The sequence below is a fragment of the Leopardus geoffroyi genome, chromosome X (assembly GCF_018350155.1).
Source record: "Leopardus geoffroyi isolate Oge1 chromosome X, O.geoffroyi_Oge1_pat1.0, whole genome shotgun sequence".
Lineage (NCBI taxonomy): Eukaryota > Metazoa > Chordata > Mammalia > Carnivora > Felidae > Leopardus > Leopardus geoffroyi.
This window is the reverse complement of record NC_059343.1, coordinates 5,858,641-5,881,169: the sequence shown is the minus strand read 5'-3', so window position 1 is coordinate 5,881,169 and position 22,529 is coordinate 5,858,641. Positions and strand designations below refer to the sequence as shown.

General features: G+C 42.6%; 1 protein-coding gene across 1 annotated transcript in view; it reads left to right on the top strand.

Annotated features, from left to right (window-relative positions):
* Positions 1–22,529, top strand: part of ANOS1 (anosmin 1) — a 186,976-nt gene that overhangs the window by 15,772 nt on the left and 148,675 nt on the right. Inside the window, exon 2 of the mRNA XM_045472809.1 lies at positions 19,477–19,524. Coding sequence (XP_045328765.1) covers positions 19,477–19,524 — 48 coding nt within the window. The remainder of the gene's footprint in view (positions 1–19,476; positions 19,525–22,529) is intronic.

Here is a 22,529-nt window from a genome sequence, read left to right as displayed (position 1 = left end):
TCTTTTCCTCCGGGGAAACATTCCATTTTGTGCAACACCTCAGAGCATCTCGTACCAGATGGGATGTTGCTTGGGCTCATGAATTGCTTAATAGAGCCAACTACATCTTCAAATTTACTTTGTGAAATTTTGTTTTTTAACAAAAAGCTAAGCATACTTTTTTTTTTTTTCAATTTGAGAAACCGAGAGAGAGAGAGAGAGAGAGAGAGAGTGAGTGAGTCTTAAGCAGGCTCCCTGCTTAGTGCAGAGCCTGATCAGGGCTCAATCCCACGACTCTGGGATCATGACCTGAGCCAAAATCAAGAGTCAGATGCTCAAGCAACTAAACCAGCCAGGAGCCCCTAAACATACACTTATCATCTGCTCCAAGAGTTGTGTTCCTTGCTATTGACCCAGATGAGCTGAAGACTCATGTTTATAAAAAAACTTGTGCATGGATGTGTATACACCTTTATAATTACCAAAATTTGGAAGCAACCAAGATGTCCTTCAGTAGGCGAATAGATAAATAAACCGTGGTCCATCTAGACAATGGGATGTTATTCAGCACTAAAATTTAATTAGCTAGCAAGCCACAAAAAGACATGGAGGAAAGTTAAATGCTTACTAAGTGAAAGGAGCCAATCTGAAAAAGGCTCAATATTATGATTCCAACTATATGACATTCTTAAAAAAGCAAAACTCAGGAGACAGTAAACAGATAAGTGTTTGGGTTGGGGTTGAGGGGAGGGAATGAACAGGGTGACCACAGAGGATTTTTAGGGTAGTGAAACTACTTATATGATGCTATAATGGTAGATACATGTCATTGTACATTTGTTCAAAGCCATAGAACGTGCAACACCAAGAGTGAGTGCTCATGTAAACTGTGGGCTCGGGGTAAATAAGATGTGTGGGCGTAGGCACATCGGTAGTAACATGTGTACCCTCTGGGGGTGGGTATTGATAAGGGGCGGCTGTGCACGTGTGGGGGCAGAGGTTGTATGGTAAATCTCTGCACCTTTCTTGTAATTTTGATATGAACCTAAAACTGCTCTAAAAAATTAAAATTTCTTTAAGAAAAGTAATTTAATTTTTTTTAATTTAATTTTTTAATTAAAATGTTTTATGTTTATTTTTGAGAGAGAAAGAGCATGAGCAGGGGAGCAGCAGAGAGAGAGGGAGACACAGAATCCAAAGCAGGTTCCAGGCTCTGAGCTGTCAGCACAAAACCCGATGTGGGGCTCGAACCCACGAAATGGGAGATCATGACCTGAGCCAAAATCAAGAGTCAGACTTAACCAACCGAGCCATCCAGGCACCCCTAATTTTTTTAATTTTAAAAAGTTACCCTTTGAAATTTCTTTGGAAGTGCTTAGTTCTATGGATAGAGAATGACATTCAGATGTCTTCTATGCATTTGTCACTTAAAGATTTTCTATTCCCATATGATGCATAGCAATAGATTCAGTAGAATTTTTAATTGAAATTTGAATTCCTGGGTAACTATTGTGTAAGGAGAAAAGGGCATTGAATTCTAGGTCACCTACTCTATTATGAAAATACACCTGACTTCCCTCCTGCTGGGTGCTTATAATTCTGCAGATAACACATTTTTCTTGGAATTGATTTTTTTTTTCAAAGTGCAGTCTTTTCTTGGGGTTACTGCTGCTCTTCTCGTCTCACATTTAATTCATCATGTTTTCTCAAGTGGTCTCTCATTAAAGCGTACTGTCTTTTGAAGTTCATATGAAAATAACTCAGAATTGTGATGAATGGGCTAGAATATCATATAAGTCAGGGTATAATTGACCACGAGGTGCTTTATTTTAGTCTGATGAATTATTCTGCATTCTCTAATGAATAACACAGAAGTTAGAATGAAAAAAGCATATATCACAAGTAAACAATGTGATAAAAATCTGACTTAAAGTCAATTAGAATGGGAAAAACATGTGGTGCTAGTAATTTTTTCTTTCTTGCTTAGATTTTCCCCACTACAAGTTTAAGTCAGCTAAACTAAAGCCCGAGTCTTCCAGCATATAAGTGTATGTCAAGGTGGTAGATTTTGTTTTAGTATTAAAATAAGGACTTCTAGGACTTCATGCATTCTAAAACGTGTTGCTAAAATATCCTATAGGAATGCAAATGGAAATAATTGTTCTCATTTATGAGGCATTGTATGTTTGTGCAAAGTAGAAATTTCCAAACGGTTACAGTGATAATAGCAATAGAATTCAGCTCCTGCTATCTGGAAACGTGCTCTCTATGGCTACTGTTAATGCTTGTGAGTAATTAGCTTGATAACTTAAAATTAATCCTCCGCTGGTCAACATGCCAGAAACCAGGCAGTAATGTGCCTTGTGGGAACTCCTTATTAGAAACAACAGATCACACCTGTCAAGCTTCACAGCTGTCAAGCATCTATTTTGAAAAATAATAAGGAGATTTGAGAATGCCTTTGAAATCCTCTTTATTCGTGTCCTGTTACCCTAAATAGCATCTTCCTAGGGTCATTTCTTAAGAAGATGCCCATAGACTGAGGTGAGGCTAAGCCACAGTGGAGGCCACTTGGCCTCACCTGTGAGGGATGCTATCACCTTGAGCGACCTGCGCAGACATAGACTTGACTTGGTTGCGTATTACACACGTGCGTGTGCACACGCACATGCTTCCACACATCAATTTATTGCTTGATGTTGTCTTTTTTAATGACTGGCATGCTATGAGCTACTCAAAAGCCGGATGGAGGACTCCATTTACTTGGTAAATTTGATGAGAGAGAAGAAAGAAGCAGTCGGAGTGATGGTTTAAGTCACGGAGGGCAAAGTGAGATGAATTGTCCTCCTCCTGTCTTCCCAGTGAGGTTCTGCAGCTTTAGCGAGGCTCATTATCACCCAACAGACCTGTTAAAAACACAGCTTACTATACCTGTCCCTAGAATTTCTGATTCTGCAGGTCTGGGGTGAGAGCCTAGAATTTGCATGTCTAACACGCTTCTGGCCACTTCTGGTTTCAGGGCCCTACTTTGAGAACCACTGCTATGGACTTGTCTATGTGCTAGGGTTTCTCTCTAATGCCTTTCTCTGCTTGGTAAGATCTGCTGGGTTGTAGCACTCAGTCCTCCTCTGCCGCTTGGCCCCAGCAGTTTTCTCCTAACCAGCCTTCCTTCATTCAAGGTTATGCAAACTTGATTAAGGTCTAGCTGGGGTGCAGGTTGGGGAGTGGTTCAAACAACGTGGCATTTGTTTCTGTCCTTAGACGAGAACCATTCAGAAGCTAGACCGTTCTTTCTACCCTGTGTCCATACCCTCAACTCTACGTTCTTCATTTTCGTTTCATAAATGGACCTCGGCTACTTATGAACTGCCTTCTTTAAGGTTCCTCTTAAGGATTCCTCATCGAGCCCTGCATCCCTGAACACAGACGGTCAGAGGAGGCATTCATGGGCTGCCTCACCTATTGGAACCATAACCGATGGTTCAAAAGAGCTATTCCCACCTTCTCCCTTGACGAATGAGTATAGTAAAGCATAGGTTATGGTTCCACACTTACTTAAGGGGTCCATTTTCACCAAAAGCAGGACTCCTTGGTCATAAACAGTCTACATGATGGTTAGCAAATGCTTCCTTATGATGCAAACATATGCTCTAAGAATTAAGTGCTTTATGTAAAGACAGGGGACAACTTATCGTCAGCGAGATGGAGGGGCAGATGGGCCCGAGTGAGACATTGTGCTCTGACATATGCCAGGAGGTGGCAAGGAGCCCAAAGTTCAGGAATAAACAGTAACAGTGATGTTTGAAGCCAATGGGACACATGAGTGAAAATATTAAGGCAGGGCTTGTCAGCTGGGGTGCAGGTTGGGGAGTGGTTCAAACAACACGGCATTTGCCCCATGGCTTGAATTTATTTTACTCACTGTTACGGGTTTAATTGTGTGTGGGCGGGGTGAACCCTCAGTGCAGTAGGACCGGGTCCTTTTACAAAGGGGGAATTTGACACAGACGCACTCAGATGTGAGGGTAGAAGGCCATGTTGAAGACTAGACTGGCTGCCATAAGCCAAGGAAATGGGGGAAGTTAGGAGAAAGGCATGGAATGGATCCTTCCCTAGAGCCCTCAGTGAGAGCATGGCCCCACGGACACCTTGATCTAAGACCTCTAGCCTGCGGAATGGTGACGATGAATTCCCGCTGTCTGAGCAACTTACTTTGTGGTGCTTTCTTATAGCAGCCTGAGAAATGTGCAGTCCCTGTATTTCATTTTGAATTTTAAATGATATCAAGAACAGTGTGAGATTGTGATTCATAAGAAACATATATTTGGTAATTCAGGTGACCAAAATACATATCTCTTGTATTTGGTCTTCATCCACTGGTTCCTGGCTCAAACCCCTCGAGATGCCCTGTGACAAGAGTGATGGAGGTGACCTTTGCTGTGCTAATGCACCGACTTTTGGAAAGCCTAAGGCTGGGGGCTACTTCTGAGTGACCCCAGCCTATGAACTTTCAACCTCACCCCTACATCTGGGAAGGGGAGAGGGGCTGGGGGATGAACTGGTTGCCAATGGCCAGTGATTTTATCAGTTGTGCCTCTGTAATGAAGCCTCCAGAAAAACCCAAAAGAGGTTAGAGAGCTTCTGGGTTGGTGAAGACACAGGGTGAGGAGCCTAGAGAGGTAGTGAAGGTTCCATTCTCTTTCCCCAATCCTTGCCCTAAGTATCTCTTCTGTCTGCCTGTTCCTGAGGTATAACCTGTTATTAAAAAATGATCATGTGGTAGAATGTTTCTGTGTGTTCTTGTGAGCTGCTCTAGAAAATTAACCAAACCCAAGAGGGGGGTTGTTGGAAGCTTCAGTCTTCAGCATGGTGGTCAGAAGCAGGTAACAGCCTACACTTTCTGTTGGCATCTGAAAGGGAGGGGGCAGTCCTGTAGGCGTGAGCCCTTTACCTGTGGGATCTGCTGTTAGCTCTCTTTACAGGCTCAGAAGTGAGTTAAATTCTCTGACACCTGGGGCGCCTGGGTGGCTCAGTCAGTTTGGTGTCCAGCTTTGGCTCAGGTCATGATCTCGTGGTTTTGAGTTTGAGCCCCCCCCCCCCCCCCCCCCCCCCCCCCCGTCAGGCTCTCTGCTGTCAGCACGGACCCTGCTTTGGATCCTCTGTCCCTCTTGCTTTCTGCCCCTCCCCTGCCTGCACTCTGTCTGTCTCACTTTCATTCTCTCTCAAAAATAATTAAACTGAAAAAAAATTCTCTGACACCCTACTGGTGTCTGAGAATTGCTCAGTGGTATGCAGGGAATCCCCCCCGTCCCCCGCCAAAAACACACATTGGAATTGGGTCCTGGAACCCAAAAGAAGCAGTATTTTTTAAATATGTTTTTTCTAACTATTTAAAAATGTTTATTTATCTTTGAGAGAGAGAGAGAGGGAGACACAGAATCTGAAGCAGGCTTCAGGCTCTGAGCTGTCAGCACAGAGCCTGATGTGGAGCTTGAACCCACGAACCTCGAGATCATGACCTGAGCCGAAGTTGGACGCTTAACTGACTGAGCCACCCAGGCACCCCCAAAAGAAACAGTATTTATGTTGTTGGATTTTCATGTTCTCCAAAAGGGGGTTATGGGTTATGAATATAATTTAGTGTAGAACTGTGTTGAAGAGCGGATTTTATGCTTTCTGCGGATATTGTGCTTTTGGAAAGACTTGAAACAACACGTAGAAATTCATAAGATTGATCTTACTCATAAACAATTGAAAACCATTTTCTTTATTGTTATATCAAAACTTATTAAGGGCTCTCAGAATTCGACTTCTCCATGGTTAATTACATGAGCTACCCAGGACCTAGTAAATTATTAGCAGTCACCTCTTACGTGCAAATCATTCATATTGATTGACTGCATCTTGCCAACTAGACTAGACGTCACTAGTCACAGCTAGACGTCACTTTGACTTTAGACGATCACAGGTGGTCCTTCATAAACATGTCTGTGACCATCTTATAAAACCACCTTTCTTGTCATTTTGGAAAAGAAGACATTAATTTTTTTTGGAAAGCTTGCAATTTATGATGGGTAAGTGACCTGGAATGTGAAATAGGTTCTTTTGACTCCCAAGTTGGGCATGCTTTCAATTATTAGAATATTTTTTTTTGTTCAAAGGAGCAATGTGTTGCATATTTTTTAGACTTCCTGGGTTCCAGTGTCTTCATTTACAAGGGGAGAACATTGGGCTTGAATCTCTCAACCCTGGCAATTCTTGCGGTGATGTAGAATGTTCCTCAGAATCTTGTGTTGCCAGTATTTCTGATGGCTTTTGCATGTTACTCAGATCCACAATAATGAGTAACCTGGCGTGTCCAGAAGAGTCCTTGGTGGGGGGGGGGGGGTGCATTGGAGGTTTAGCGCTATCATGGGATGCTTAGATCCTCCCTCCCAGCCCATTCTGCACTTTTCCCTTTCTCCTCAGACCTTGGTGACCATTTTTCAGAAAGTTCCCCATGTCATGTTCACTTCCAAGATGTGAGTGGTTTGCATCATCATTCTGGTCCCAACCTGAGTATTCTGGAATGGAATAATCTCTATGTGATCTTCATACTCTCACAGGATGGACTCTGGGCTGTGTCTTCTCCGGCTTTGACCTTTTTCTTAGGCTTATGTTTTGGAGACAGTGATCAGAGGATTTTGTTAACTAGAGAATCAGCAGGCAGAAGGTCTGAACCTTAATAACTCCTCACCCCTTTGGTCTTTTGGTTCGCAAAGTTTCAGTGGGGATTCAGGGATGGAGAACTCAGAACAGGGTGACGTGTTACCGAGATGCGGAAACTCTTTCCCCTGGAAAGTTCCTTGTATTACAAGACAATTACACGTCATTCACGAGTTAGATTTGTTTTGTTTCCAGCAGGAACATGGATTAAATGACCCTCAGAGGTCTTCACTGATTTGTAATTATATGGTATCATCTGAGTCAGAATTCTACAGTTTACAAACATTTTCAGAGCGTATTTAGAAACACATTTCGAGTCCCTTTTCTGGTCTTGGTTGTGTTTACAGAACAGGCTTGGCCATATTTGGATAGATTTTATTCTTTTTTTTTTTTTCTTTTTAACATTTGTTTCTTTTTGAGAGAGAGGGAGAGACGGAGTGCGAGCGGAGGAGGGGCAGAGAGAGAGGGAGACACAGGATCTGAAGCCGGCTCCAGGCTCTGAGCTGTCAGCACAGAGCCCAACACGGGGCTCAAACCCATGAACTGTGAGATCATGGCCTGAGCCGAAGTCAGATGCTCAACCAACCGAGCCAAGCAGGTGCCTCTGTATAGATCTTACACTTTCACAGACAGGAAGTGGCAGAAATGCCCACTGATGCAAATGCTCTGCATAGAAGGTGACTTTATGAAGATCTAAGAGAAGGTCTCAGCTGATTACCTGCGGAGAAGTCAGAATTCTTTTTTTTATTTTTAAAAAAAAAATTTTTTTTTTCAACGTTTTTTTATTTTTTTTATTTTTGGGACAGAGAGAGACAGAGCATGAACGGGGGAGGGGCAGAGAGAGAGGGAGACACAGAATCGGAAACAGGCTCCAGGCCCTGAGCCATCAGCCCTGAGCCATCAGCCCAGAGCCCGACGCGGAGCTCGAACTCACGGACCGTGAGATCGTGACCTGGCTGAAGTCGGACGCTTAACCGACTGCGCCACCCAGGCGCCCCGAGAAGTCAGAATTCTAACAGCTCTCAAAACATTTTGAGATCACCGTAAAGTGCTTTTTTCAGTTGGTATCAGTGAGAGGAGCAGTCGTACGGCAGTCTCTCCGGGTAGGACACAGCTGAATCCTCATGTAAGTAAGAGAGCTCATGACATCATTGTTTTAGTGGCCGCCTACATGCCTTCGCTTTTTGCTAAAATTTCTCTTGATCAATTTTCTGTTTCGTCCATGTTTAAAACATCCTACAGTAGGGGCGCCTGGGTGGCTCAGTCGGTTGAGCGTCTGACTTGGGCTCAGGTCATGATCTCGCAGTTCATGGGTTGGAGCCCCGCGTCGGTCTCTGTGCTGACAGCTCGGAGCCTGGAACCTGCTTCGGATCCCGGAACCTGCTTCGGATCCCGTGTCTCCCTCTCCCTCTACCCCTCCCCTGCTCATGTACTCTGCGTTTCTCTCGCTGTCTCAAAAATCAACATTAAAAAAAGTTTTTTAAACATCCTATGATAAAAACGCAGCAGCAGCAGCAACAATAACAATTAAGGAACAGAAAATGCCAAAGAAGTCTTTTACGCATCGCTAGTGAGTAAATGTTAAAGTCTACTTCAGCATGCTGTAAATTGGCGTACCATCATAGTCTTTCCAGAGAATTCTAGTAAAAGATGTAATTAAGAGTTGTGTAAAGTTATGTTTTTCCACATCGCTCTTGCATTTTTTCCTGCTTTGATAATGATTTTAATTCCTCGCAGGAACTTTGGAATGGTGCTGACGTGTTTTTTTAAAAAAAGATTTCTGTCCTGCCTTTCAATTGTTTCATCCACAGCCTCACGACAAAGTTGCTTTTAAATGCACAAATAAAAAATAACCACCAATGACGACTTAAAACATATTGAAACAATACCATGTTCTTTTTCTGAATACTTTTTTTTAATTTATCTCATCTTTTTATTATTGTAACTTCAACCCTTTCTTTTTTTTTTAAATTCCCAATTTTGAAGTTTTTTTTTAATATATGAAGTTTATTGTCAAATTGGTTTCCATACAACACCCAGTGCTCATCCCAAAAGGTGCCCTCCTCAATACCCATCACCCACCCTCCCCTCCCTCCCACCCCCCATCAACCCTCAGTTTGTTCTCAGTTTTTAAGAGTCTGTTATGCTTTGGCTCTCTTCTTCTGAATACTTTCAAGAGGACACAATTCTGTTCCTTTCAGGAAAGAATGTGTCAATATGAAGTCATGTTGTCATGCATCCTCAGAGAGGCTGGCCCCCTGAGAAGGAGTTTGTGGGGACTTAATGAGATCTGTTCTTGGGCTAGAATGCTCTGCAGCTCACCTGCTGTTTCCTGTCGATCCACCTTCCTCTTCTGCACGGGAAGGGCTCGCTTTCCTGTGGCTCTTGTGTCCTGCCACTACGTGGTTAACTTCTTCAACACCCTCACCTTTTTCAAAAATTATGCCTCATATCTACTTGGCTTTTTCCAAAAGCCTCTCAAGTGGAGAAAACTCATTCTCTCCCCCTGCACATATATGGGAAGGTGATTGATTTTCACAGGTTGTGTTAGTCATGAAGCATATGCTGAGCTCTCGAGATGTGAGCTCACGACCGTACTGGGTGACGTTCCCAGGATCACTGCCTCAGGGGAGTGAAGGACACAGCATGGGGCAGGAGTTGGGCTGTCATGCCATCTGTGACCACAGCCTCAAGTGGATACCATAGCATCATCTGGAGCTGGAAATGCCTCGGATGTTACTGTGAATGGGACAAGGGGGTTGGTCCTTTGTGGCCCAGCATCAGCCAGTCACTCCATGTGGGACTCTCCCGGAAGCAGTGTGGCCTTGGGTTAGGTAACCTCTCCCAGCAAGTAGAGTTTATGGGAGGGGGAAGGAGGGGTTTAGGTAATACCCATCAGTACTCGACACTCCCAGTAGGCACATTGATCTCGGTTCTGGGGTTGTGGGGACATCTGGGTGGTGCAGGAGAGGATTCACTACAATTACTGTTTCGTGTGACAAAATTCTCCCTCTGAGGTAGAAACAGCTCCAAGCATTGGCACCCATTGGACCTATCATCCTCTAGAACTCTTTTCTACCTTATACTTTTTAAACTACACTTTTCCTCCCTGAGCATAAACACTTAACCATTTTCATGCTTTTCTTTGGTTTCTACAACTGCTCTGTGTCTTTCATCACTAGGCCTTCATTCCATAATCCCTCAAAGTTCGGACAATCTGTTGGCCTAGCATTGACCACGTGTGTCCCATTATAAGAAACATTTAGGGCGTCTGTCAGTGTACAGATTCCAGGGTCAGATCGAGATCTACTGAGTCAGTCCCGGAGAACCACAATGTCTAACAGATTCCGTGGGTGATTCTTTGCACCAGCAATTTTGGAAGCATTGTTATTACTGGTCCTTCCCCTTTTAATTTCCTGGGTAGTCCTGTCTATATGTACTTTCCATATGGGAGGCCATCGAAACTCACACTGAGTGTCCTCAGTGGACCTCCATCCGGCCACTGATAACACCTCACTGCTTAGAATCGCAGGCTACTAGTAGTCTGTAACATATGGATCGGTTTCAGAAGTCCTTCACTAATCGTTTCCTGAAAGCAGACTGGGGAAGGCAGGGGTAGCCTGCCCGAGAGTAACTCTCAAAGATGTGTCAGTGTGGCAAAGACAAGGAATTGGTAGAGGGCCAACATAAATTTGTATGAGATTTCAGTGAATCTAAGAAGCCATGGATGGAACATCTATTTTTATGCAACCCCAAGAAACAAACATCGTACTAAAATCAAGACACAGGCTCGGAGATGGTCTTTGTTAAAAGAAGCATCACTGGGTCACACTAATACCTTGTTGCTTTGTCATACGTTCTATCTGGTCCGGGAGGTTTGGTAGTTTCTTCTGTGTCCATTGGCACTTTTTTGTTCATCTATCGGTAATCATGTGGCACACCTCCTTCTGTGTCCCATTGCTTCAATCCTGTAACGTATTCGTTACTAGTGGCAAGAAAATAGGACAGTGCAGTCTTGTGGCAGTGAGTCTTACCTGCACTCCTTCATTCTGTGTACACCACAATTTTGCCTTTCAATGCCAAATCGTTGTCTAATTACATTCATCTCATTTTAAACGGCAGTCAAACCCAACATGTGTAGAACCAACAACGTACAGAACTCAGTGTCATGGGTGACAGTAAGCGCAGCTGGGACCAAGGTCATGTTCATGGAATGTTGACCGCCATGTCACGGCTGCTACCAGGCCAACATTCATGGTGTCACACCAAACTACAGTTGGGGAAAGTGCACCCTGACTTTGGGGACAGTCTGGCGGTGCGTCTCAAAGAAGCACAGTGTCTCACAGCTTTGCCTCAGGCTGTTGAAGGGACATATTCTACATCCAACAAGCTGGATCCTGGGCGTTAATCTTGCTTCTAGAACTCATTGCCCTTTTCATTTCTGCCAATCTTTCTTTCTGTGCTTTGTCTCGAATTCCCGTAGAATACAGCAGGTGTACCTGGGGCCCCATGTTAGTGGAGACCCCACGTCCCAGACTGGACAGTACTGGTGGTTGCCATGGAGACTGAGCTGAAGCTATAGAACCGAACCTAGCATCAAAAGTTCAGATGCTGCCACGTCCCCACTCAGACACCTGCTGAAGGGACCACTGATATGCAGCCCACTGAGCCAGTGGAGGTCCCCACGCCAGTGTCTTTTCGTGCAGTGATCTTAGTGCAGATTTCCCTGTGCCTTTTGATGCCAAAAATAATTTCTGCTTGTATATTTATATTATTTTATATAGAAAGAAGTCTTTATATCTCAGGTTTATGCCCAGAGACTCAATATGCCATTTGCTCCGGCCTCTTTGGATTCTTTCTGTCCTCCTTCCCTGCTCTGTCCCCTTCATTCTCCCTTACTGCTCCTTCTCTTCTCCTCTTCCCAGTCTTGTCTTTCTCAACATCACTCACACACAAATGATTAAAGTCAGGAAAGCTTTGAAGAAGAGGAAGAGGAAGAAGAAGAAGAAGAAGGAGGAGGAGGAGGAGGAAGAAGGAAGAAGGAGGAGGAGGAGGAGGAGGAGGAGGAGGAAGAAGAAAGAAGAAAGAAGAAGGAAGAAGAAGAAGGAAGAAGATGCAGGTGTAGCTGACCACGGTGCCCACCTTGGGGAAGGCAGGCGGTTGTTCCTACACAGTAAACGTGACAGGTCTGCCTGGCGGGACTCACCACTTTAGTCCACAGGCGTGTGTTTACCTTCTAGAAGAGCTGAAACGGCGATTGGCGAGAGGTTCCTGGAATCGGAGGAACTCACGCACAATTGGCACGTGAAGTAAACATTTCAGAGTGATGAATGAGAAGGAGGGAAGGAGACTGACATTTATAGGGACCGTTCTTTATTGCTCAGGTCTCCCATCAACAATGCTTTCGGTGTTCAATTTATAGCAGGTACTCTACTCTCACGCTTCCCTTGCTTTGTAAAACGAGTCATTTACTAAATTTTAGTTATTACCTTTAATGCTCCCTCTAAACCTCCTTATGGCTGGATTTAGTTCAGCCTAAGTCATTTATTCTGCCTTGAAATCTTCCAAGGTTTTATGTGATTCCATGGAGATGGCTCATCTTAGTGGAGGTGTCTCTGGAAAATAGAAATATGGCTTTAGAAAATACATCTCCGAAATCTTAACTGTGGCAAGAATGCATCAGTAACTAGCATATCCTTCCGGAGATTAAACTTGGTAGACTGATGCTTGAAACGTCCTAGGAAAAACCAGTCCTCTGATCCCCTGGTGGGTCCTACCATTCTCATAGGGATACTAAGGAGTAAAAATTCTGTCTTGATCTGATAGTCTCCTACATGTAGAATCCTTTGGAATATTCCTTGTCAAAATTCATAGTAAAATGTTAATAAAATGTAATGTTTTCCCATATGGCATAGTCTGGCACTTGGCTGTTCTATAAATTTTCTTTAGATAACTTTAATTACATGCGTCTGTAGCAAGATAATTAGCACGGTTATGTCTTAAATAATTTATATTTTATACTGCATGCAAGCTTTCGTTCCATTTTTAATATTGCCATGATGAGTGGAAACAGAATAATGAACCCACTTCCTAAAAGCACCTGTCCAAGAAGGTGAAAAATGTGTTCAGTTCAGTCTACTCATTTCATCCTTTTTACCTCCTCATGACCTAATGATTAAAGTGTAAATTTTTTGTATGACTCCTTATCCATTCGTTTACTTATTTCATCAGTAATATTTGTTCAGGTTGTGAGGGAGCCAACTGTAAGGAAAAGATATAGACAGACTGTGTCTCTACTGTGTTCTCAGGCAGATGGTCAGTAACTAGAAGCAACACAAGTAGATTTCTGTGTGTCCACCACGATAGAGTGTTTTGGAGGACAAGTGCAGGGAGCTTGCACGAGTGTGTGTAACAGGGGGTCTGGGATAGTCAGGGTGTAGGTGGTCAGGGAAGGCTTCCTCAAAGAAGTGACATTTGCAGTGACCCAAAAGACACATGGGGTCTGGCTTGGCAGAGGCACAGGTTCCTGATGGAAGGTTCTCATTCCCAAACAAGCTGCAGGGTGTGAAGAAGTGACACCCAGACAGTGTGGCCAGGCATGCATTCCAGTGCTGGGCATTTGGAGGGAGGTACGTTGTGTATGGCCAAACGTTGTTCTACAGAATTCAGCTCAATTTGAGATATTTGGAGAATCCAGAGGGAATTTTTTGAGAGGGAGTAGGGGATGAAAGGCCATCGATTTACTGAGAGTGACCCATAACATTAGAAAGAGATCCTACTTACGAACAAGTATAAACACAACGCCCTCTTTTTTTTTCCTATCCTTTGAAGTAGATTTTTTTAAAGTTTATTTATTTTGAGAGCGACAATAGCACAAACAGGGGGGAAGGGGAGATGGAGGGAGAGAGAGAGAGAGAGAGAAAGAGAAAGAGAGAAAGAATCCCAACCAAGCTCCACACTCTGAGCATGGAGCCCTATGCGGGGCTTGAACTCATGAACCATGAGATAATGACCCAAGCTGAAGTCACATGCTTAACTGGCACCCAGTAGATTTTATTTTTTAGAGTAGTTTTAGGTTCACAGCAAAACTGAGTAGGATGTACAGAGATCTGTAGACTTCGTGCTCCCACATATGAATAGCCTGTCCTATGATGAACATCCCTCACCTGAGTGGCTCATTTGGTTAAGGGTCTGACTCTCAATCTTGGCTCAGGTCATGACCTCGCGGTTCGTGAGTTTGAGCCCCACATCAGGCTCTGCCCTGATGGTGTGGAGCCTGCTTGGGGTTCTGTCTCTCCTTCTCTCTGCCCCTCCTGTGCTTGTGCTCTCTCTCAAAATAACAATAAAAATAAAAAAATAGTTCAAGCCACATAAATGCCTCATCCAATGTCCTTCTGTTACATTATCTTTTAGCTGCTGTGGAACGTGTGAGAAAGTTCCAAGTATATTAACAGTAGAGAAGCACATCCTTATGATAACAAATGAAATTAAGTATATTATTCCATGGTTCAAATTAATAGGAAATTATTCTGGATTAAAGTGAATTCCTAAATTTTAAAATTTTTTTTTTTTTTCAACGTTTATTTATTTTTGGGACAGAGAGAGACAGAGCATGAACGGGGGAGGGGCAGAGAGAGAGGGAGACACAGAATCGGAAACAGGCTCCAGGCTCTGAGCCATCAGCCCAGAGCCTGACGCGGGGCTCGAACTCACGGACCGCGAGATCGTGACCTGGCTGAAGTCGGACGCTTAACCGACTGCGCCACCCAGGCGCCCCGTGAATTCCTAAATTTTAATCCATGCCTTCATTTTATTTTTTATTTTTTTAAAAAAATTCTATTTATTTAAGTAATCTCTACACCCAGTGTGGGGCTTGAACTCACAACCCTGAGATTAAGAGTCACAGGCTCTTCCGACTAAGTCAGGCTCCCCTCAATGTTTTCATTTTAAAAAACTTAACAATGAGGGGTGCCTGGGTGGCTCAGTCAGTTAAGCATCTGACTTTTGACTTTGGCTCAGATCATAATCTCACAGTTGTGAGATTGAGCCCCGTCAGGCCCTGCATGGAGCTGACAATGGAGCTTGCTTCAGATTCTCAATCTCTCTCTCTCTCTCTCTCTCTCTCTCTCTCTGTCTCGGGCTCATTCGGTTAAGTGACAGACTTTGGCTCAGGTCAGGATCTCAGGGTTTGTGGGTTCAAGCTCCACATCAGGCTGGCTACTGTCAGCACAGAGCCCGACGTAGGGCTTGAACCCATGAACCCTGAGATCCTGACCTGAGCAGAAGATCCTTAACTGACGGAGCCACCCAAGCACCCCCAAAAACTTGTGTTTAATATGAGAACAAAATTGTTAAAGTCACAGTTTGTAGGGTTGAACGGTAAATATTTGGTCCATAGTGGGTTTTCTGGGATAGTTTCAATTTCAAATGTTCCATACTGCCGTTGGACAATGGCTTAGTGCTATGTTTCTGAAATGGAAAATTGATTAGTCCTTGTTCCACACCTACACCTGGTTATGTTAAGGAAAATATGTGGGATCTGTTCTCATTCTCTTTTCTTTTTTCAAATGGTTGTATCTCGATAGCTAGTTTTCATTTATCTTTATCCTTGTGGGCTGTCTTTGAGGGAATGAAGTGTTTTCTTTACCTGAAGCTTTTGAAGAATTATTTTTCTTTAAGGAGAAAAAAAAATCAAAAGGCTAGAAGAGACTTTGAAAATGTCATTGAAATAATGTCTGGGTGCAGTTGAGTGAACTTATATAAACTCTTTGAAAGTTGGATTGACTAGCATTCATGTTTGATCTAGTTAAACCAATAAAATACAGGATGTAATCTTTATATAATTACCAAAGTCCCGCTGTCTGATCCTACCTGGAGGTTACAATAATGATTCAACAGGCAAACGCCTTTCTTGTCTGATGTACTTTGACTCTTTATCTTTGCTGGCTTTAACCCAGAACAAGACTTGATTGCCAATACTGTATTTTATTTTTGTTGTCAAGTGGCTTAACTGGGGAAGGCTATTGTAATCTGACTAAGAACTTCCCCCTGGGGCGGGTTGTTGAAAACTACTGGATTCTTGTATTTTTCCATTGCTCTCCTGCTCAAAGAGCATCACAGGTAAGCAATGTAGGTGGATGGTAGTGTGTGTGCACCTGGCTGAAACACAGTAGCTGGAGTTAAATCAGGGGTTTACCCACATCCTTGATGCTATTAGGCAGGGTTTTTAGATGTTCTTTGTAGAGATAAATAGAATGCCAAAGGCCGATTGATAAAGGCAAAAGCATAGAACAGCTGCAAAAGCTTTACATGGGTGGGGGTTGTTTTAAGAAAAACAGGAAACTTAAAACCCCAAAAGGAAATGTAGAGACACATATCTATGTGTGTGCATGTTTGTGTGTGTGTATAGAAAATTTTTTCATGGAGCAAACATCATGCATAAAGTCAAAAGGCCAATGATCACTGGAAAATTTCTACAACACCTATTATAGACAAATGATTATTCAACCTAATTGGCCCTCGTAGCTGCTACAATGGCTATGGTTAAGCATTCAGAAAAGAAATGGTAAAATGCACAGACTGTTCACTCGAAAGGAAATACAAATGGCTGAAGGAAATTAAACCAAAAAGAATACCATTGCCCAGTCATCATATTGGCAAACATGGCAGGATTGTTACCATCCAAGGAGAAAAACATGACGGGCTGCCTCTTCTGAGCCTCACTAATAAGATTGCATTGGGTTATACAGAGGAACTGGGAGATTTTAAGTACAGGATTACTCCCCAACTCCTGAAAACAATAATCGTGGCAAACAAAGTAACGTCAATCATAATGGACTTTTTTTCTGACCTCTAACTCCGTGCCAAACATTTTGCTCGGTACTTTATGTGGATTATGATTTTAATCTTCTTAAGCATTCTAGGGCATACTGTCTTCAGTGACAAAAAAACCTATTACGACCAAAATGATCTTTCATGCTTGCTTGCTATTGCCCCAAATATTTCTGTATATAATGATAGTTTTTCATTTTGTGATTAGTGGGAAATTTTGCTTAAAATGAAAATGCCTTGGTTGAGGAAATGCATTGATGTTAATTCCCCCCGAATGTAAACAGCTTAGCAGATAGGCTCTGTGACTATTAGTTTCTCTGTAATTTTGACAGGTGTCTGAGCCAATACCATGGGGAGCACTGGGTTTCAGCATGGTGCCAGGCACTAGAGGATGCATTTGCTGGGCAGCCGAAGGCAGTCTTTGCTGGAGTTTTGGTGTTTTGTTGTTGAGGTCTGGCCATTTTATCTATAGTCAAAGGAAACAAAAGGAAACTAGTCAAGGTGTTGTAGGTACACGACTTGTCCAATCCTCTCCTTTTTTTTTTTTTTTTTTAACCCTCTGACATGTACTACATAACACATTTTATTTCCAGCAATAAGTCCAAATCCATTGTAATCTGCGTTCTATCTATTTACCCAACCACCCCTCCTATTCTCTGCTTCAACCCCTCAATCTGATCTGCTGCTTCTGGAATGTACGATACTCAGGACCATCCCAACCAATTCATTCCCATCCTTCCAAGGTTCTGAGTCTGGAGATTTCCTTCAAAACGCTCCATAAAAGTCACCCTTTGTTTAGCTGAACCTTTACCCATTGTGGTGTGACAACTGTGTTTAACCATTTGCTTCATGAATGTGGATATTTTACTTGGCTTCCCAGTTTCTTGACTTTAAAAATGGGTAAATGAAGTTTATGTCATTACGTGGGATGCCTGGGGAGGCTGAATATGGCAAACACCAAAGGAAGTGCCTGCTGTGTAGATGTGGTCATTAGTACGATAGTATTATTTATTGATAATAATCCTGTCAAAGGCATATTACCCCATTGGTGATACCGTATCAGCCAGGCAGCAGTTGCCATGCTGACTTTGCAGCCCCAGTGTCTCTCACGTGACCTTTGATGGAAGCCGTCTCTGTGAGAATCAGGAGCTGGTCCATTTGCTGGTGTGAAGCATTGAAGCAAAGAGGAAAAAGGAAGCCCTGTCTCTGGGACCACAGTCTAGTTTGGGAGCTGACTTAAATAAAAGACCTATATCCTAAGACAAGAGAGGGTGGGGTACATACTTCTCTCCAGAGCAGCCCAGCAAATGCAGAAGCAGTGAAGACGTGCTTAGGTTCTCCAGAGGTCCTCCCCATCTATCCAGGAAAAGAAAGACTTAGAAGGGACCGGGGTGGAAGCTGGGCCAGGTCAGTAGGGGGACGGGTAGGTTGATCTTAGTTTAGCTGAAACTGGAGGTACATTCTGGGATCTGGGGATGTAAGGCTGCCGAGGAGAGTTAGGGCCATATGATAGATATAATAGCTAAAGCTTTAACGTGGGGCTGAGGCCGTTTAGCACGATGATCCGAGCCTAGTGGAGGAAACTTTCTGATCCTATACAGATGAGAGTGACTCAGTAGGAATCCTAGATTATGAACATATACTATTGGACATAAGATATATTGAGACAGATTATTGGGAGCAGAAGAGAAAAATGTGGTATATCCGTACAATGGGATTGGACAATAAAAAGGAATGACGTATGGTTTTTGTGGCAATGTAGACAGAGCAAAAATACCATACCGTTTAGCAAAATGTAAAACATGATGCCCAGTGAAAGAATCCAGACACAAAAGGCCACATGTTGTATAATCCCTTTTCCATGAGGTTTCCAGAATCAGTCTGTAGAAAAGGAAAGTAGGTGAGTGGTTGCCAGGGGCTGGAGGGAGGGAGATGGCGGAGTGAGTGCTAAGGGATACGTGTTTCTTTCTGGGCTGGTGAAAATGTTCCAAAAATAGATAGTGGTGATGGTTGCACAGCCTTCTGAATATACCTTTTAGTATTTAGAGCATACTTTTTACTACAGACCGCTGGTTTCTATACTTTAAAACAGTGTGCTTTCTGTGTATACGTTATATCTCCATGAGCTTGTTCTAAAAGGATTTTTAAGAAGATATATTGATTTTCTTTTCTATGAACTGAGCACCAATGTAATACTAATCTATGAATAGAATATGATGTTGTCAAAATTCAAAGTTTAGAGATTCAGACAGAGGAAATGGACTACTTGATGTCATACCCAACCGTGAACTTCCAAGAGCTGGAGGCCACGACATCTAAATTATGGGGTGGTGGCTTTTACTATCCCTACCAGCTACCCCAGCCTAACACACACTCACGTAACCTATCCGAGCCAAAGGAGGAGTTGTGACCAAGATGTCAGTCATGTGGAGTAAGAGATTTCCCAGCAGAAATGCTAACGTTAGAGACAGTAAACCGTAGTCCTAATCTTTGTTCTGTACCAAGTGAATATCAGGCCGTGCTAACTGGCGTGTGGGTATTATTTCATTTCCTTATGCCAGTGACCTCACGTGTGGCATATGGTTATGTTTTATAGATGGATCAATTGAGGTACACGGATAGTAAGTCCCTTGTCCCCCATTACACATCCAGTGACAGGGAAAGAGAAGGCTTTTCAGTGAGGTCTGACTCCCAGGCAGCCAGCAGGAGACATGGCTCAGACACTTTTCCTTTTAGGCAGCTTGAAATCCTCATTAATTTATATGTCTTTGTTTCTATCATGGGGTCAAGGCCAAAATTGGACTTACATTAGAAGCACACTTTCTATTTTGGGAAGAGAGAATGATAGGAGGGCAAAAACGGGTCTTTTGTTAATGATAATATTGAAAAATGAAATTCACACTATGTAGCCATGAGTTAGAAAATTATTGAATGAGCCAATATTTCTTTTTCTTTTTGCAGAACAACGGTTCCCTGGTTTGGTGTCAGAATCACAAGCAGTGTTCTAAGGTATGTTCCCTACAACTGTATCCGTGTTGTTAAAAAGCGTTTAATTTTGGAATGATTGTAGAGTCACAGGAAGTGGCAAAGACAGCAGAGAAGGTACGTGTACTGTTCATCCGTTCCCCACCAAATGCTTATGCTTTCCATGTTTGTAGAACACCATTAGAAGCAGAGAACCGACACGGGTGCAATGTATGTATATCCGTCTGTGACATTTCATCACGTGCAAATTCAGTTCAATCAAGATACCTGTGGCGGTTCTTCTGTATGTCGCCTTATTTCTCTGTTTGTACCTTTTTCAATCCAAATAAATTTTAAGGAGAAAACATCTTCTGGTTGGAACCAGAAGGTTTACTGCATCCTACCTACCCTTACGTGATTTTGTACGTAGTTTGATTTGCAGGAATTTGCGATACTGTCATTCATAAGAAATGCATAGTTGGTCATTCAGATGACCAAAATATACTTTCCATATATTTGATCTTTCTCTACGGTTCTTGGCTCACAGCTCCGAAAACCTTGGAATTTTCTGAGCAGTAAGAGCAATGGGAACGTCTTTTGTTATATTTGGTCTCTTGTCCTCAGTTTCTAGAATCCCTTCAGAGCCCTACAGGTGAATGGGTGTCTACCCCTTACAAGCATAATGACCCCTGACCATCACAGTGGGGTTTATGTGAATGAGGTGACTTTTGGAACACGTCTGAGGATGGGGGCTCATTGCTAGGGGAACCCACTCTGAATAGAAGGTTGGAACTTCCAGCACCCCTGCCCGTGATTGCCAGGGAGGGGAGAGGGCTGGAGGCTGAATCAACCATCAACTGCCAATGATTTAATCAATTTTGCTTAGGTTAGGAAGCCTCCATTTAAAAGCAAAAACAAGAAAAGAGGGTGTTCAGAGAGCTTGCAGGCTGGTAAACACGTACAGATGTAGATTTGGGGACAGGTGATGTACCCGGAACATCATCGTCATTTCCCTGTGCGTTGCTTTGGGCTTCGGTTCCATCTGGCTGTTCCTGAGTTAACATCTGTTTATAATAAACCCGTCTAAACTGATTAATTACTAGTAAGTAAAGTGATTCTCACGTGTCCTGGTGAGCCGCCTGAGCAAATGAATGGAAACCAATGAGAGGGCCAATTGGACCCTCCCATCTACACCAGGTCAGTCAGAAGCACAGGTGACAAGGGGACTTGCCAGGTTGGCATCGAAATGGGTGTGGGGGCATGGAGGAGGGGTTGGGGAGCAGCCTCCTGGGACTGAACCCTTAACTGGTACAATCTGATACCATTGCCAGGTACATGGTTTCAGAATTGAGTTAAATTGTAGGACACTCAGCTGATGCGGGAACGTTGGTGAACGGCTGGGGTAAACTGTCCCCCGACCATCCACACGCAGGTTGGAATTGGTTGCCGAACATTTAGAATTGCTGGTTAGTTTGATCCTTTAAATTCAAAAGTGTCTTCTCTATTTTTGAATATTCCTTCCTGCGCACACACACTCTGAAGTTGTCATTCATACATTTCATAGCATACATTTTACCTCAATCCCAAAACATCGCAAATTAAGAAAAAAAAAAGAATATATATGTATTTGTAATATGTAGTATATAAATGAGTAAAGTTTACTACTGGCTAAAAATATTGGCAACTTTGGGATCATAATAGTGTTTGACGAAATTTATGTCATAAACATTACTGTTAGACCGAAAATTGAAACAGTCCTTTATTGTATAACTAAAATTTTATCTGAGCCATACATAATACTGAAATAGCATATTTATGAGGAACACGATTATTTTGAGAGGTCTTTCAAACACATATCTCACAGTAAATGATTGTAGAATAATATTCCTAAGCCAAGAACTTTATTATAATGATAACGTTCCAACATCCATGCACACATTATATCATGGGATACATGTGACTATTACTCAAGATAGAACAGAATTCTAAGGTGAATGTGAAGTAATCTGGTGAAAATAAGCTTTGCTTAGCTCTGACTCGCTAAATCTTGGGCAGAAATGAAATGTCTGGTTTGGGCACTGTTCCTCTTTTTATGTAATAACATAAACATTTGTTCTGAGAAGACATTTTCTGGTGTCTATTATATTAATTGTTCTTTAGTTGGGATGTTGGGTAACTTGTTTATGTCACGATTGCAGGGAAGTATGTGTGTATATAAACATAGAGAGGAAGAGAGAGAGATGATGCCGTGATGCTGATAAAGTCTCCTAAGTACTGCTTTTGTCCAGTTTTATATTAGTTGAGTATTACACGAATTGCCAGCATTCTCTCATTTAAGCTACCCCTTTTTTCCCTATTACGTTAAAAAAAAAGTCGTTCTTTTTTACACCCTTCAAAGAAATTTGAATGGAAAAGTTCATTTCAACTCTTTTTTCTTTTAAGTATCCTAATTAAAGACCCTTCGCCCTGCCGGGACAGCAGGTTGTTAAACCATATCTTGTTATCGAATGATCAAGGCTGACACGAGAGACTGAATTTCACAAGCAGAGAAATCAATTCCTTTTTGCCTGAAAGCAAGAATGCATTAATAAGTCACAGCTAACCCCACCAGCAACTTTGGAATATAGTACAAAGCTGACATAAGTTTCAGGGTTGTCTTTAGTCTGAATCTTTGGGAATGAATCTTACATATTAATCACAGTCTATCTCCTTTGGAAATTTTCACCACTGGGCACGTTTGCAGATAATTACAGTTTGCATTTCTTTTGAGATTTGTGGAGCCTATGTAGTCTTTTCCTCTTAATCTTTAGGTTAATGAGGTAAATGGTGAGTGATAGTAACTCCATTTTACAAATGGGAAAATTCAGGCACATACATATTTGATGACAGTCCTGGAATCACTCACCAAAGGGGTAGACGTGTTCCAAAGTTTAGAACGCTGCCTTCTGCATCGTGCTAACAGAAAGGAACAACTTCAAAACCTATTTTGAACAAATATTGGGACTGAAGGGTAAGACATAACACCCAGAAGTAATGATGGTAGACAAGGT